The following is a 17,391-nucleotide window of genomic DNA, read 5'->3' as shown; positions in this document are numbered from 1 at the left end:
GAGTCTAAAGAAACTTATAAAACTGATATGCATCTTCAATTTATGGGGTTTTTGAGTCTAAAGAAACTTATAAAACTGATGGCTTTTTTTTTAATGCATCTTCAATTTATTTGTTCATTTATTTCATCCAGTTTTAATTAAAATATGGCATATGTTTACTATTTTTGGTTTAAATTTCACATATTATTTTATAAAATAAACTATTTCAAGTTTGAAATTACGCCATGAGAACATTAAAACATAATTTTATTTAAAAAAATCATATAAGATCTCATGAATATCTAATTTATTTATACACTTAAAAAAAAATTGCACAGTTTTATAAATAATACAAAGGCATGCTTTATTGATACAACCTTAAAAAACCTTAATTAGTTTTAAATTTTATCCCTCCTTATTGGTATTGTTTACATAAATAAAAATTCAAACTCAAAACCCAATTTCCCTCTTGGATATAACAGTTCTCTACTTGACTATAAGCATAATTTCATCATATTATATCTACTCTCACCCATGATGTCATATTAACTGTGATGATGCTATACAACATTAGGCAAGGATAGGGACTTGCTGGGCCACTTGGGCGAGACTGACCATGGGCAAATCATGTTGCCCTGATCGAGTGTGGATGAGAACATGACCATATATGGTTGCCTAGCGTGATTAGGAGTAAGCTGGGGCAATCTCCCAGACAACCAAGGCCTTGGGGCATAACACTTGATCGAGAGTGTGCACATGAACGCCATGCCGCACACTCTGACCAAGAGACATGGACGTATCAGGTAAGGTTGGTGTGCACACTGGCCATGATTCTTAAGCGCGGCAAGCATGCGTGCCTAACTAAGCCAGGTTGATCATGGTAACATGGGCGAGCAGATGAGTTCAACTTGCCTAGTTTGAGAACCAGTCAAGTCCCTGATTTTGGCCTATCATATGCTGCAACGTATTCATTTTATTTTTTCTATTGTAATTAATTTTTCCATGTGAACACGTGGCATCGTATGATAGGCAAGAGCCAGGGACTTGTCTGGTTCTCAAACTAGGCAAGTTGAGCTTCGAGTAGACAAAGGCTAATGCCTAATAACCTGGCACCGCCATGCATAGTATGGTTGTTGTCAAAGTTAGGTGAGGCAAATGCCCCACCATGCACAAGGATGGTGCTAGACAGTCAACCATGCGCCCGAATGGTCTGCCCATACCTAGGGTTGCAATTGAGCCGAGGCAAGGCGAGCTTTGAAGTGTTTGAGCTCGGCTTGACAGAATTAACTATAGGCTCGAGCTCGATTTGAGCCCAAGCTTGTAAGCTCGAGCTCAGCTTGAAATAGTAAAATTAAGCTCGAGCTCGGTTCAAAAAACTTATTTATGCTATAAACGAGTTGAGCTCAAGCTCAGGCTCGAGCTCGGCTCGTTAATGAGCTTGTTAAGCTCATTAAATCATATCAAGCTGGAGTTTGAGCTCGTTAAGCTGATAAAGTTTGAGCTTGATCTCCAATTCAAATCAAAACACCATAAATTGTAAGGATTCAGTCGGGATAAGAATAGATTTTAAATTATATATATGTATATATATATATATTATATACAGAGAGAACCCACATCCCACGACCAGGAACCCACATCCCACGACCAGGAGGTAGAGAAAAAATAAGTGTTGTAAACTTATAATATGTTTAATTTAGTATATATAAAATGTATCAGTACATAAGGGATATATATATATATATATATTAAATTATAGTTGATTATATATTTAATTATATCTAAACACCTTATAAAACATTGTTAATAAATTATTAATATTTACTAAAAAAAGTTGGCAGCTTAATAACCATTATATATTAAAATAATAAAAATATTAATGAAGTCTAATAAGTAATAAGTAATAAGTAATAACCCAAATTTTCCAAATTTTCTTATTTTCTTTGATAATTATATTTTTATTTTCTTATTTATTGAAGATTTATTATATTAAAAACTTCTAATTCGGTTAATAGATTATAATTTATTGTTAATTAGTAAGTTTTAATATATTAATTTTAATTTATAAGTTTTACATAAATCAGTAAATAAGGCTTATTATGCAATAAATTTTAAATCTTAACTATATATTTACTTGTGTATATACAATATATATTTACTTATGTAAAAAAATTATATTTATATAAATAATTTAATATATCAATATTAATTAATGACTTATGCTTGTAGATTTTGGTAGTAGTTAGTAAATTTTAATTAATAACTTTAAATAATATCAATATTGCATATATATATAACCCAAATCTAAATGATTACATATATCATTTATATGGTGAAAATCAATATTATATAACTCTTAATTTATATGTTTGATGATAATGTCAATATGGGATGTATATGATTATTAATAATAATACAAGTAAATAATATAAGATATTTATTACATTCTAAATTATGTATACATGGATCTATCATGCATGCATAGATGGATGTGTGTGTGCTCGATGAATAATGTAAGATACTCTTAATTTATATATGGATTAATAATGCATATATACACATGGATCATGGATGTATGTATTGTGTGTATAGATATAATTATTGATGGTAATATATTTTAATAATAACTTTTAAAAACTTTTAAATATTGATATAACATACAATTTTTTTTTATAATAATGTTAATATAGATATTTATCTTTTTAAATTCTCTCACTCTCTCCCTCTTGATTTTTTTTATTTTCATTTTTTTTAAAAAAATATTTTTTTATAAATTAATGCCAATAGTCTAAAAAATTAATATTTTTTAAAAAAATATCTATTAAACTTATTATTTGGCTAGTAGTGGTAGATATTTTATAAATTGGTTTATAACTTTATATATCATAAAAATTTATATTTTTAGAAAATATTTCTGAAAATAATTATTTGACACAACAGTTTTTGTTTTTAATTTTTTGAAATACACAATAGTTAATGTATCGAAAATTCCAAATATGCTTTTGTTTTTAAAAAATGACAAGAAAACAAAAACAAAACAAAAGTAAAACAAAAATAAAAAATAAAAATGAAACGAAAGCGATGACAAACGACCTTAGCAAACTTCTTTAGTATATTCATTAATCATTATTAGGCTTGTTTAATATACTTGTTAGGAGGCTCGCGAGCAAGCTCGTTATGAAAGCTCACAAGCCTGCTAACGAGTTTACTTGTTTATGAGCTTGCTCGTTAGGAGGCTCGCGAGTCTGCTCAATAGAGCTAGTTTGTTATAAGGCTTGCAAGTCTGCTTGTTAGGAGGCTAATGAGCAGGCTCGCGAGCCTTAACGAGCCGAGCATCATATGGCTCGAGCTTGGCTTGTTTATAAATTTGAACTCAAAAGTTAGGCTCGAGCTTGGCTCATTTAGTTAATGAACGAGTTTTCTCCAAGCCGAGCTTCGAGTAGTTTATGAACGGCTTGGTTCATTTGCAACCTTACCATGGCCCGGACACGCCATGGCAAGAGTTGGTGGGCCTTTGCCATTTTCTGGGCCCTTATAAAAGGGATCCTTGGCACCTCTGTCAAACTTAACAATAGAGTCTACATTTTTGGCTCTTATCCTTGGTCTCCTTGGGTTCTTGGCTTGCTATTTTCACCAAGTCCTGGGCTAACATCTAGAGAGGCTGACAAGGCCACACAAGACACCAAGGAGAAATTAGCACAGTGACACTGCAGAGTTTACCTATCAAACCTATGCATCAAATAAACAGTTGGATAGACAAATATATCCAATGATTTTGGTGAGCAAACCATCCATTAATGAAGAAAAAAAAAATGAATGAAGGCAAACTTGAATCAAATAATTTTTCCAGAAATACCTCAATAAAAGCAACTCGGAAAGCACAAGAAAAAACCAAATATTTACATGAACTTATTGCAATTAATGAAATTCATACCATGTAATAACCCTAAAGAAAAACAAAATGAGACACTGTTTATTTTACTTGAAAAACAATGTCAGTCATCGGATTACTGTGAAGAAGTCCTAAGTTCGCCATTGCATTTCGATCTGAATTCGCCCGTTTTTGGAGTCAATGAGGTGATATTTCTCATTAATCCTTTTGTTGGAGACGACATCTGCAAGGTTGATGTCAATGTAGCCCAAAACTTCCTGAATGGGAACAACAAAAGATGTAACATGAAGTTAAAAACTTCTGAGAGTAACACTTAGAAATTAAGCTCTCAAATCTATATGATGTAAGAAATCATGAATTTTTGGTACTTATATCTCCTGATCAAATCTAATAAGATAAGATAGTATCATGAATTTAATCCCATGATAATGAGGTTAACAATAAAAGAGATAAAAGCTACTTTTGGTCCTACTTTGCTTTAATAACATATGTCAAGTCGCAGCCAAAGTCAATCCTCGAGATGAAAATAAGAAAAGGAAAACAAAATATAGGGACCGCATTGATCATTCGGTGCAAGACAAAAAATGACTTTATCCCTAATAAAAAAGCAGTCAAGTGTAAATATTTACTAGCGGGGACACGCAAGGTTATATGTATGAGTAGGTACTACCGATGAGTTAATGATATAGAAAGCCAAGGCTGAAACATGGATGATACAAAATGAGGAAACACTGTTTCAGTGATCCCTAACAATACAAAACAAAATTTGGCTTTGAAATATCCAATTCAAGTATCAATCATCTTACGTTTGCTTCCTCCAATCCTTAGAAATATATGAGGAAACCAGAAAAGATTGAAAAAGAGTAAAACCTAAGAAAAAGGAAAGGAAAAGCAAACTGGCAAAACTTTTCTTGTGCATTTTTGCCTTAGAAAAGCATATTTCCCAGTTTCTAAAATTAGCCTATTAATATGCATGCTTGATGGTAAGCTTGTTTCCAAGCTTTTAATAAGTCTATTAATGAGCTCTAATGAGTGCATGCCCAACAGATATGGATTGAGCTCGGCATTTTTCAATCATGGCTTATCACAAAAGCTTCAAACCAAGGCTTGAAATTGCTCATTAATTTAATGAACAATAACAAACAAGCTTTTATCAAACCGAACACAGAATCCTCATGAACAGCTTGGTTAATTTACAGTTTTCAATGCAGCTAATCATTATGTATATCCATTGGACTGATTCGACTAAATAGCCTCAATATGTATCATATTGACAGTTAGGCATTAGCCCAAGAATTGTCACAACATCATTAAGGTCTTCTTCCTTAGAAAAATGAAGATGGCTGAAAAATCAATTCTGTTTGAGTTGTCACCAAAAGTTAAGAAAAGCAATCGACAGTAGAATGTGATCAAACTTGTGCTATGCCCTGATCTCGGCTAAACCAAAATAATCGAAGAAACAGTCTTGGTAAGGCAGCCTATTAGATCCTCCACCCAACATCATCTCTTCCATCTTGAGGTCATTTTATCTAAACTCATACCTTGCCTTGTTTTGCTAATCAGCCTAGTCCTCTCCACCAAATTATCTTTAGTTTATCAAAGATTAAGTAGCAAGGTTGCTTAATGTAGCATGATTAAAGGTACAAGCAAGCTTAAAAAACATAGTTCTATCTCTCCAAATGTTGACAAATAGAAATGTATTAATGATGCGGAAATGCAAAGTTCTAAATTCAAAGTTATCATTTGAGTCGAAAATCAACTTATTAAAGAAAACAAAATAAGAAAATTTCTACGCATCACACGGAACTCTTGGCATTACAAAACATGTGCTAGTATGATAAGAATTCGACATACCTTTGAGTGTATGCCAATGCTAGGAGCCTTGCTGAGGACTTCTAAATGTATTCTGTCATTTGTGGGTGGCTCCTCACACATGAACTGAAACTCATCTCCCCATCGTGGATCTCTGTTCTTTTTAATATGCTACATTGATAACAAAACACACAAACACATAGGATTAAAATGAGTTGAATGCAAAATACCAGAAAGCAAATAGATCACAAATTGTAGAAAATTGTTGGAGATTGAACAAATGCAGGAGCAAGATACCCTAGTTTTCCTCTCCTCTCCTCTGAATATGACCCGCACATATGGATTTGTGTGATGTTTACCCTCAAGATCTTGAGCTTCATGAACAATAACTACAAGAAGACCTCCACCTGATGGAGTACCCTCAGGAGCCTTTTCCACCGCACCAGAATCATCATCAGTGCCCTCTTTTGGTGCATCCCCTTCTTGGAAAGGTTTATATGTCACTTCCAAAATAATCTGTCCACGCGATTTCTCATTTTGAACATCATTAGGATCCATGTTTTTTAGTAGCTCAAGTGTCAAAATTTTCGGTTCATCAGGTGTAAGATCTCTCAATGGAACAACATTCATACCCATTTTATCATGTTTCCCAACCTATGAAAAAAGTAAATGTTAAAGTTAATCTAGTGAAAGATAGCATAGTTCATAACAGAACATAAGTGGAGAAACCATGCCTGCTCCCAATCATAAACACTGATCTCTAAAGCCTGAGATTGTGGATCTTTGACAACCAATTTGAATTCCTCATTCCATTCTGGATTCAAGTTACTGCGTTTCACGGTTGTTTTCTTTGATGGAAGTTTATCTTCTGTAAGCTTTATCTTCACGTATGGGTCTGACTTCCCCATTAGATCTTTCTTTTTAAGCTTTTGTGCCCTAACTACATTCACAAGAAGAATTCCAACAGGCTTCTGGAAGGCTCTGAAAGATCCACAAAGACAATGCTGAGTTGTATTTCTCAAATCAGTCAAAATACTCCAAATGCAGAAATGACAGAAACTTACTTTGAAGGATCCATGACTGGTACATCTAAAGTTCTAGGCCAAAGATACATGTTTGCCACCTGAGTCTTGATTGTCTCCTGTGTGAAGAATCATAGTAAAATACACAACTGAAATGTAGGTCCAAAACAGTCCATGACTAAAAGGTGAAATATTGGTGAAACTGTTTTAACTTAACTTTTGACTCCAAGTTCATGCATTACAAACAAGACTAGACTAATATATTTTATAAAAATGGAAACACATGGAGTTCATGAAGAGAATAAAGGTAAATTACCTGCACAAATCGATAAAGGCCAGGGACAGCCATAACATCTGCTCCAAGCAGTTTTAGTCCAAAATCAACATGAGGCTGCAAACCAAAGGTAGTTGTTAAAAAAATTATAGGAAGTTTCATTAGCTTCACACTGCATTTAGAAATTGTGAATGCAAAAATTTGAAGGAAGAAAATGTTCTTCAACTTATCCCCACCTTCTCCATGAGAGACACAAGAATATTTGCAAAACAAGGGAAATTTGGGACCAATGGCTTCAACGTAATGCGAGGGATAGCAAAAACTTGCAAATCTACCACCTGAAGTTTCAAATGGAAATGTTTAGCATTGAAGTATCCTTCATATAAATAATTTTAGCAAAAACTATGTGGAGACTTGGCTATATGTTTAACTACTCATGACATTATAAAAGTCAAGCACCTGCGCGGTCACTTTCAGCCCATATGCTTTAACCACAACAGTAATATTAGGATTCGCGGCCCATTTTAGTAATAGTTCCATAATCAACTCCTTCTCATCAGTATGATAAACTTTCATTCCTGGAGAAAATTTTCAGACCATCAGAGTTAAACTCCAGACAAGTACCAAAAGAAATTTTAAACATCACTAATGCAAAATTTAGAATATGAATAACAAAGAAAAAGGATAAATAAAAGAGTCACACAAACAGCTATATCTTATGAAAAGCTGAGTAAAGAAAGCCTACATACAATGTACAAAAAACATCACCAAAAAAAAAGTATAGAACTTTGTTATTGCTCATGTTTGTATCCATATTGAAAACTGTGTTTAGAGCAAGATTTACACAGCCATTTTGTCACAGTATTGTGTCTTCTGCTGTTAGTATCCATATTTTAAAATACATTAATAACTATCCTATCATACAATATAAATACATGCACTTAAATGAGGTATAAATGTCTTTAATAGAAAATGGCCATGCAAAATTTACCAACAATATAAACACTTATTTTGAAATACACATAAAGATATGTGTGTGACTCTTAAATGTGGCTATAAATGTCTTTGATATAAAATAATTTACCAACAAGCAACCTTGGCATCAATATTACACAAACTGTCTTGGGGTGTGAACAGGATACAGCTCTATATACAACCGAGTTCGATCAGCCTGGGCCCAGCTCAAGCTTGTAATTATTTCGATTTTGTTTCCTCAAACTTAGCTCGATTCTAATTTTGAGAGCACAAGCCCCGCTCAATTTAGTCAAGTTAAAAGCTTGTCTTATAATAAACATCAAATGTTAAAATTTTTGTTTATTATTCATATAAATATATAATAATACATTATATAATTTATACCATACAATATAAATGTATATAGTATACTACATGTTATATGGTTTTTGAAGCTATTGAACCAAGCTTAATTGAGTTGACCTCTATCAAGCTAGGCCCAATAAAATTTTAAGTTGAGCTCAAGTTGCTCACAAATACTTGATTAATTTACAACCCCACATGCATGCCAAGAAAAATAGGTACAGGGAACCAAGCTTATAATAAACATCAAATGTTAAAATTTTTGTTTATTATTCATATAAATATATAATAATACATTATATAATTTATACTATACAGTATAAATGTATATAGTATACTACATGTCATATGGTTTTTCAAGCTATTGAACCAAGCTTAATTGAGTTGATCTCTATCAAGCTAGGCCCAATAAAATTTTAAGTTGAGCTCAAGTTGCTCACAAATACTTGATCAATTTACAACCCCACATGCATGCCAAGAAAAATAGGTACAGGGTACCAAAAATATTGCGATGTCAAAAGCTTTTAGATAACATACATGAAGTCAGCTTTGGGAAGGGGTACAACAACAAACCTTGAAAAGTTGGTGGTAGTGACCCCAATGTGAGTGTTTCAAACTCAACAGAATCAATCTTGTACTTTTTTGTATTCTCCTCAATAATGGGCTTTGAGATTTCCTTTGCCATCTTGCAGATAGCCTAATATAAAGACCTTTTTATATAAACATTATAAAGAAAACCACATCTATCTGTGCACAGGGCGTATAAATATTAGGCATAAGCATACTCACCTTGTCAAGGTAGGGCCACATAGTTTCTAAAAACTTGTTTAACCAATCAACCTTCAAGCATAACAGCAAAAAACAGTCAATGGAGGTACATATCATTAGAAGGTAAGCTATCACACTTGCATTATTGCAAAACATAACTGGTGAACATATATACATACTCGATCAAAGTCTGGATTTTTCACCCACAAGGGAATTTCAGGAAACATACGTTCCAAAGATTTTGAGTCATGTTCAACAAGTGGCCGAATTGTGGGATCCTGGTCAGACCACAAAGTGAAACACAAACCAAGTGCATCAGCCAAGTTATAACCTCAGTGAAACATGAATAAAAAAATTCTAGTTTCAGATCATACCTAAAAGAAGAGAAATGAAAAAAGGAAACAATAAATGAGAGAAATTTTCTTTGATAAATAAATTCAAAGATGATAACTAAAAATGGAGGAATCTCAAAGATGAATTCTCAATCACCTTACCAATAAAAATCAAATAAATAAATAAATAAAAGAAAAGCATTTTCATCTTTCAGTGCCATCTTTCTTTCTTCCACTTCACTAGAATAATCTACCTAACCAACAACTACCGTGCCTGATGCTGTAATCCACATACAATACTATTCTCATATTCCTCATGCCTGATGATGCATAATTCACATACCATCCTTTTAATATTCCTCATCATGATGCTGTAATTCACATTCCATCCTTCTCTATTATTCCTAATGCCTGTCTGCCATCAATGTCAGGTGCCACATCTGAAAAATGCTTAACAACCATTTGACCCTCCTAACATGCCTCCAACCTTAACCCTACTTCTCTACTTTATCTTTCTCATAGTTTTGTTACTTCTAAAGCCACAGGACAATAAGCAGGTCTTTTTGATCTACTTTTTGCTTCATCAAGAATTTACATTTTGTAATGGACCATATGTTCATAATGCCGCAAATCTCTTGAGCTTAACAAGATAATCATAATCAAGATGATCCACTTATTATTTCCTGTACTTGAAAGTTGAAATCTCATCCCTGACTCACCAGAAAAAGCCTCCATTCTATCTACTAGCACTACATCAAAAGACTGTTCAGCATACAGAAAAGTGCCTGAATAGTGCTTGATAGCACATTCACATAGTCATTAGGGCAGGGGTTATGAGATCTTTGGTAATATTTCCATGAAAATATTATTCAAACCCTCATGGATATTGCCATAATCTGGAATAGCTACTTTACTAACTTAAATTTATAATATAGTTTGCAAAAGACATCTTCATCGTAACTTTGAAGATGCATGTAGTGTAACAATTGATTTTTATCATAACATGCACGCCAACTATAGTCTCCCAAGACCTATTAATTTGATATTTTTCTCCTGGGACTTTAAACCTTAAACTGTAATTTTAAGGGCATCTGTGCTCAAATACCCACCTGACCTATTATAATCCCATCATACCTAGCAGGTTTGCCCGAAATTTTCAATTTATCAAACATGCTGGTCTTATATGCACTAAGACCCCCAAGCACACAACTCTACCTTCCATCAATAACATTCTTGTCCATCTAAATTCACTCTGGTGTCTTTAAAGATCCTGAATTCCTAATTCCCTCACACCCACATCATGAAAAGCAACTTCTAGCTCAATAGTTGGAACTCAACAAGCAATCAAGCAATTCTATCAAGTAACTCAATTTTCTTAGAAAACAAATTCCAATAAAAATTTACCCAGTGATGTAGCAATAAATCAAGGATGCTTCTCAAACACAACAATCACAAATTTTCCAAACAATTCAAAACCAAAATAAATTCAGAAACCTCATCCATCTTAACAAACTCCAAATTATACCAACATTTTGACCACAGAAAAACACATGCAATAGCCATGTGCAATAAACAAATCAAACACAAAACCAAAAACAATGAATCAAATCCATATAAACAACCAAAGCTCAAAACAATTCAATTCAATAAACAAACAAACAAAACAAAATGAATCTTAACTTCAGAAGCCTCATTCATTTGAATTAACTCCAAATTTTCCCAACACATAAACAAAAAAATTAAAATTAACATACATATCAAATCCAAAACAAAAAATAAAGCATCACATCCCAAACCCATCCCAGCTCCAACAAAACAAATTCAAGAAACAAGTAACCAAAAAACAAACCTTAACATCAGTGGGCTGGAAGTAGATGAAGAGAAAGTAGCCAATAACAATGCCAGCAAACAACCCAACACCAAATCCAAAGAACCCAAGAACAGAACTGAAGAAACCCATCAAGAATCCCAATAAAGACCAAGAAAAACAAGAAGATAAGAGATCAAAATCCACAAATCCACAATTTACACAAGAAATGAATTCAAGAAATTGGGGATTTTTTCTTTTTTTTTTTTTTTGGGTTAATTTCTTTTTTCTTGTTTTAAATTAGGGCACAAAGAAAGGGATTTGGATTGAGAAAAAGAAGGGGATGAAAAGGAACCATAAAAATGGACCTGGCGTGGGACCCGGGTGCTAGAGGGTGTCGGCAACAGACACTTGTGGCTGTTGGGACCCACAATGGAGAGCAAGGGAGTTATTATGTGGGGCCCGGAGGGTTTCAATTAATTTTAATGGGACATTAATTAGGGCTAATTATTAATTAATTTTTTATGGGATTTTACTTTGGTTTTTGTGCTTTCATAATTTTACAAAATTGAAATTATTTATATACCCCTAACAATAATATATACCAGTAAAAAAAATTTCTAAAATTTTTTTTTTTCAGTTATTATGTGGGGCCCGGGGGTTTTAATTAATTTTAATGGGACATTAATTAGGGCTGATTATTAATTATTTTTTTTATGGGATTTTACTTTGGTTTTTGTGCTCTCATTACTTCACAGCCTTAGAAAAATCAAGATTACTTATATACCCCATAATAATCATATGTACCAAAAAAAAAATCAACTAAATTTTTTTTTAAAAAAAAAAAAACTATTGGCAAAGCATTTTGGCGTTTTTTGTTCCGGAGAAAGAAATGGATTCAGCGGATACAGGGAATGATGGGATTCTCTTGACAGAAGCCTAAGTGATACTTACCACACTTTTAAATGTCTTGAATTCAAATTTCACTGAACACAATGATTATAACAGTTTCTAGTTGTATGTTCAGACTTTAGCTCGAATTTGATGTCACCTAATGAGGACGGAAAGCTTGATAATCAATTCTCAACTTGTACACATGTCCCTAACTAATTGCATTGGTCACATTTGTAAAAAAAAATCTTTACTTTCCCCTAATATATATTTTTATAAAATTTGTATGTTAATTTTCTATTATAAAGATATATAAGCAAATAAATTTTTTTTTTGTGCGAGTATATTTATAAAAATGGCTTTTATAAGGTTATATTAGTAATTATATTTTTACAAGGGTATAGAAGTACTTTTCTATTTCTTTTTAATAGTTTTTTTAATTGTCCCAAGAGCATGGAAAGTACAACAGTGAGAAGTGGAAATGGGGAAGTGAAAAGTGAAAATGATATAACACTCAGAAGTGGAATATTTTTGAAATAATTATTTTTTACAAAAAAAATAGAAACAATTCGATTATTTTGGATTAAAATAATATGAAATAATTAGGTATATTTTTACTAAAGTGAAACATTAAGTTTTTAATTAAAGAAACTGAAAGGTTAAATCAATTTTCAAATCAATTTTAGTACTATGAATAAATATCTGATTATTTGCTACCTTAATATCTTATAATTTTTTTATTATTAAAAATAATTTATGAGATAATGACACGCTACATTAGCAAATGTTACTCCATTGTAAAAACAATACAAAAAGAGAAAAATTGTTTTTCATAATTAGTAATATACTTCCATAAAAAATATATTTTTAAAACAATTTTACTTACTTGCATTATTTTTATGAATTTATACTTGTTATATGGTTGAAAATTAACTAATTTAACTTACAAATTTTATAAAATATAAATCTATTAATTTTTACTTTTATTTTAAAATAAGTTAGTAAAAATAAGAATAATGAATATTGGTATGTGATTGAATATGATTTTTCGAAATACATAAACAATTTATTATTCTTGCGGGCATATAAAAAAAACACCCCAAAAAATAAAAAATAATAATAATATGTAAAAGTAATAATCAACATCGTATAAAAGTACAATGATTTGAAAGTAACCTATATTTTTTTATGAAGAAGGTAAAGAACTTAGAAATAAATTTTGACAAGTAAATAATAAAAAATTCGTTTTCAGTATAAATGCGCTTTAAAGTGACTCAACAACCTAGGTGGGCCCCCATGGGATTTTGCCACTAGTTAGTGATTATTTAGGTCTAATTAATTCTTATTTAAGGGATATATTTTATTAAATTGGCATTGATTTGAAGTCTGGTCCATATGTTTCATTTGGCAATACGAGATTTAGACTGTATATTCAAATTCATACTGAAAAGTTATTACCACCATTATATCCGTTAAAACTTGAACTGCATTTAAAGTTATTTTTCTAAAACAATATATTTATTTTGATCTCTAAATGTAAAATATTTATTTTTTGTAATACTAATTTTTAAATAAAAATGGGCGAATCACTACCCAATTCAAGAAATAAAATTATGGTAAAAATGGTAATATCAATATTTTATAATTAAAAATAAAATAAATTTCCAAAAATAGTGGCATTTATAAGTTATCATGAGATTTTGACATATTTTTATATTTTGTGTTATGCAAAGTAAAGTCAACTCTCTAAGCCAAATATAAACAATGAGAATAAAACACACACACACATATATATATATATATATATATGAGTAATGCTATATAGAACTAAAAAATCACACAAAACCAGAACCAGCCACACGACTGATGTGGCTGGTGATGTGTCAATTTTTTATTTAATTAAAAACAAATAAAAGGAGAAATTAGGGCACAGGTTTTGTATCTCTCATTTGGGACTCTCTCTCTCTCTCTCTCTCTCTCTCTCTCTCTCTCTCTCGTCTCTCAGTGCTCCTGCTGCCCGTCCGCTTCCCTCAGAATCGATCGCCGCTTCCGGCCTTCGCTTCCTTTCCCTGCTCCCGGCCGGTGCCCCTATCTCGTTTGGCTTTGAAGAGAAACTAGGGCACAGATCGGCCCTAGTTTGTGTCTCTCTCGTGTGGGACTCTCTTTCTCTCTCTCTCGTGTGGCTCTGTGCTCCTGGCCATTGCTCCCGGCCGCCGCCCCTCTCTCGTTTGGCTTTGAAGAGAAACTAAGGCATAGATCGGCCCTAGTTTGTGTCTCTCTCGTGTGGGACTCTCTCTCTCTCTCTCTCTCTCTCTCTCGTAGCTCTGTGCTCCAGGCCGTTGCTCTCGGGCTTCGCTTCCCTCCCCCGCTCCAGCCAGCCGCCCCTCTCTCGTTTGGCTTTGAAGAGAAACTAGGGCACAGATCGGCCCTAGTTTGTGTCTCTCTCGTGTGGGACTCTCTCTCTCTCTCTCTCTCTTTTTCGTGTGGCTGGTTCTGTGAAATTCTTGGCACAAAAACCCGGCTCGCCTTGAAATCAGGTACAGAGGCAATGATGCCCTAAAAATTTCTATCATGCCCTCGTCTCTCTACAACGATGTCATAGTGGCTTGGATGGCCTAGTAGGCAACCGCTACTCTTATTGTTGTAGAGGGAGGGTGAAGGATGGGAGAACATCATTACTGTTGAATCTGAGCCTCCGTTTTGATTCTGTTGGTTGATATTTTATCTATATTCAGCATGAATTATTTTGTTGCATCATGTATTTCTTTCGGTCGATGTGGCTGGTTCGTGTGGTTGCTTCGCTCTATATAGCATTACTCTTACTCTTTAGTAATAATGTTCTTGGCCATGATGAATTGCCCTATAAAAGAGTATAGAAATTGGGTGGCGTGGCAACTTTAGTTGCAGCCCTTGATTCGTGTTTATCCATGCGAAAGAATAGAGGGGCAAGATCTGAGCCTTTTTCTTCTTCTTAAACTGTTTGTTTTTTTTGCTATTTTTGATATCTATCAAGCTTGATGTAATCTGCAGATGGACACCAGAGAAGCTGTAAAAATTGGTTATTTACCTCAAGGTATCATAGAATCACAATCTGACTTGCAATTGAAGCCTTTGTGGCTTACAAAGAGTTCGAATGTACAGGTTATTGTTAGTATTCATCTTGTAATATGAGTGCTCTGACTCCCTATAAATTGATCCAAATGAGTACCATTTAATTTAATTTAATTTTATGTTTTTTTTCTTTTGAGTATTTCTGCAGGATTATGATATGACTCTACCATTCCTAAAGTGCTTGATGCAGACCCTCATCTTCTAACAAAAACTTTAGCAGAGAAAGTTAGCAAACATATTGAACAGTACCTTGATTCCATGGAAAAGGTAATTCTTGCATTTGGTTTATAGTAATTTTTCATATATATATATATATTTGGTTAGCGTTTCATGTTTGAAGTTTTTCTTTTGTTCTCTTTTTTTTTTCTTTGATTGTTGTTGCTAGTCTCAATGTTATTTACATTTTTAACTTTGTTTTTTTAATATATATATATATATATTTACAAAAGGTGTAACATTGGATCATATGAAATATTTCCATCATTAGGTTACACTTGATGATTAGTCTTGTAATGAATTGCTCATTTATTTGGGAGAAAAATGATTAGTTTTTTTTTTTTTGAAATTTGATACTTAAGTGAGTATATGACTTTTCTACGTTCGTTCTATCAATTGTATGCTACTTATCAATTGGTGTAAGAAGGCAGAGCATGACAATATTGTTTTGAAGAAAAAACTACAGATTTTGATGCCCTAAACCTGCTAAAATAATTAGGGCGTAAGAAAATCCTTTCCTTTAATTTGTGTGTGGTTTTTATCTTGAAGCATGTTAAGTTGTAGGTTTCTGCATTCTGAGTATGCTTTAGTTTTTAATTCAAGTTCAGATTTTGATGTTTTGTTAGTTGTAGGTTTTCTACATTCTGAGTATGCCTCAAAGGTCAGTTATTTTCTGCTAGTTAATTTCTTTTCTGGTATTATGATCTCAAACTAGAATTTTGGGGATTGATGCTTAAACCCTTTAATGTAAAATCTGTGGCACCATCCTGTCACAATTGCTTCTATAACTACAAAGTAAGCCAAGGATTCTTTGCACAAATTTAGACTTGGTTATCTTATAGATTTGAGTTATTTCCAAATTGAAAGAAGGTCTGAAAACTGCATAGTTTCTATAACTACAAGTGAGGTGTTGTTGTGTCTTAGAGACTTTGCATAGTTTCTATATTTGTGTTGCATTTGAGACCTTCATTTGCTAATATAACCAATGGTCTTGCAGAAAGATGATGAAGTGGAACTTTTCAGGCAGAGATTTTCTGGATCAGACTGAAAAGAGAAAGCAGAAGCTGATGCAGAAAAGAGAAAGCAGAAGCCACAAAAATATCAGTTTTAATATAAGTACTCTGCTAAATGAATCAGAGCGCTTTGTATGATTTCATTAAGAATAAAAAGTACATATTCAGAGAAATTTGTAATATTATTCTTAGACTTGAAATTAAATTCTAGCTTGATTAATGTTAGAATTAGATTATGTAAGAATGGTTTGCTATTGAATTTCTATTTGCAGTCTAGGTCCATTGGAAATCGATGAAAACTAGTTTGTTCCATTAAAGTTCTCTGGTAATGTTTGTAGTTCAAAAGGCTGCAGATAAATTTTTCTTGTTAACATGCATACTGTACTTTTACCTGATAAAACTCAGGTGCTCTTTTGGTTTTGATCAATGTTGAGCAAGGGACTGAAGGAAGGAAGATTTTCTGGATTCCATCATTTTCGTATTCACAAATTTTTGTATTCATCAATGGAAGCATCTTGTACAAATTTTCGTATTCTGTTCTGCCTTCGAGAATAATAACACGCTCAAGAGAATAGAGCATGGAAGCATCTTGTACATCTAATAACTGGTATTTTGTTCTCCAAACAAAGACAACATCATGGTTCATCTTAATATCAAACAACATATATGCCCTGGTTCATCTTAATATCAAACATAAGCAACACACAAAAATTTTATAACAAACATAAGCCATTTCACTTTTTCACTCCTAAGGGCTCGTATTCTGTTCTGCATTCAAGAATAATTACATTACAAAATCAAACAACATGGACACCTTCCCTTGGTACAAAATCAAACAACATATATGCCCTAGTTCATCTCTCCATCAAACATAAGCAACACAAACACAAAAGTCTTCACTTATACCACAAACTTAGAACACAAATTTTTTGTTTTTCCTCCACAAACATGAACACA

The 17,391-nt window shown here is 32.7% G+C and overlaps 1 protein-coding gene across 1 annotated transcript; it reads right to left on the bottom strand.

Moving 5' to 3' along the window:
* Positions 1 to 3,853: 3,853 nt before the first annotated feature.
* Positions 3,854 to 11,512, bottom strand: LOC120275824 (synaptotagmin-2-like). The gene is made up of 12 exons (XM_039282536.1): positions 11,246 to 11,512; positions 9,244 to 9,342; positions 9,086 to 9,136; positions 8,870 to 8,993; positions 7,439 to 7,557; positions 7,216 to 7,317; positions 7,022 to 7,096; positions 6,748 to 6,824; positions 6,418 to 6,664; positions 5,981 to 6,337; positions 5,726 to 5,854; positions 3,854 to 4,128 (listed from the first exon to the last, which is right to left on the bottom strand). Exons 1-12 carry the CDS (start codon positions 11,354 to 11,356, stop codon positions 4,003 to 4,005), a joined length of 1,617 nt encoding a protein of 538 aa, XP_039138470.1. The 5' UTR covers positions 11,357 to 11,512; the 3' UTR covers positions 3,854 to 4,002.
* Between the last annotated feature and the right edge of the window lie 5,879 nt (positions 11,513 to 17,391).

This window comes from Dioscorea cayenensis, chromosome 14 (assembly GCF_009730915.1).
Source record: "Dioscorea cayenensis subsp. rotundata cultivar TDr96_F1 chromosome 14, TDr96_F1_v2_PseudoChromosome.rev07_lg8_w22 25.fasta, whole genome shotgun sequence".
NCBI classification, from domain to species: Eukaryota; Viridiplantae; Streptophyta; class Magnoliopsida; order Dioscoreales; family Dioscoreaceae; genus Dioscorea; species Dioscorea cayenensis.
The sequence above is the reverse complement of the archived record's forward strand: the minus strand, read 5'-3'. Positions and strand labels throughout refer to the sequence as shown.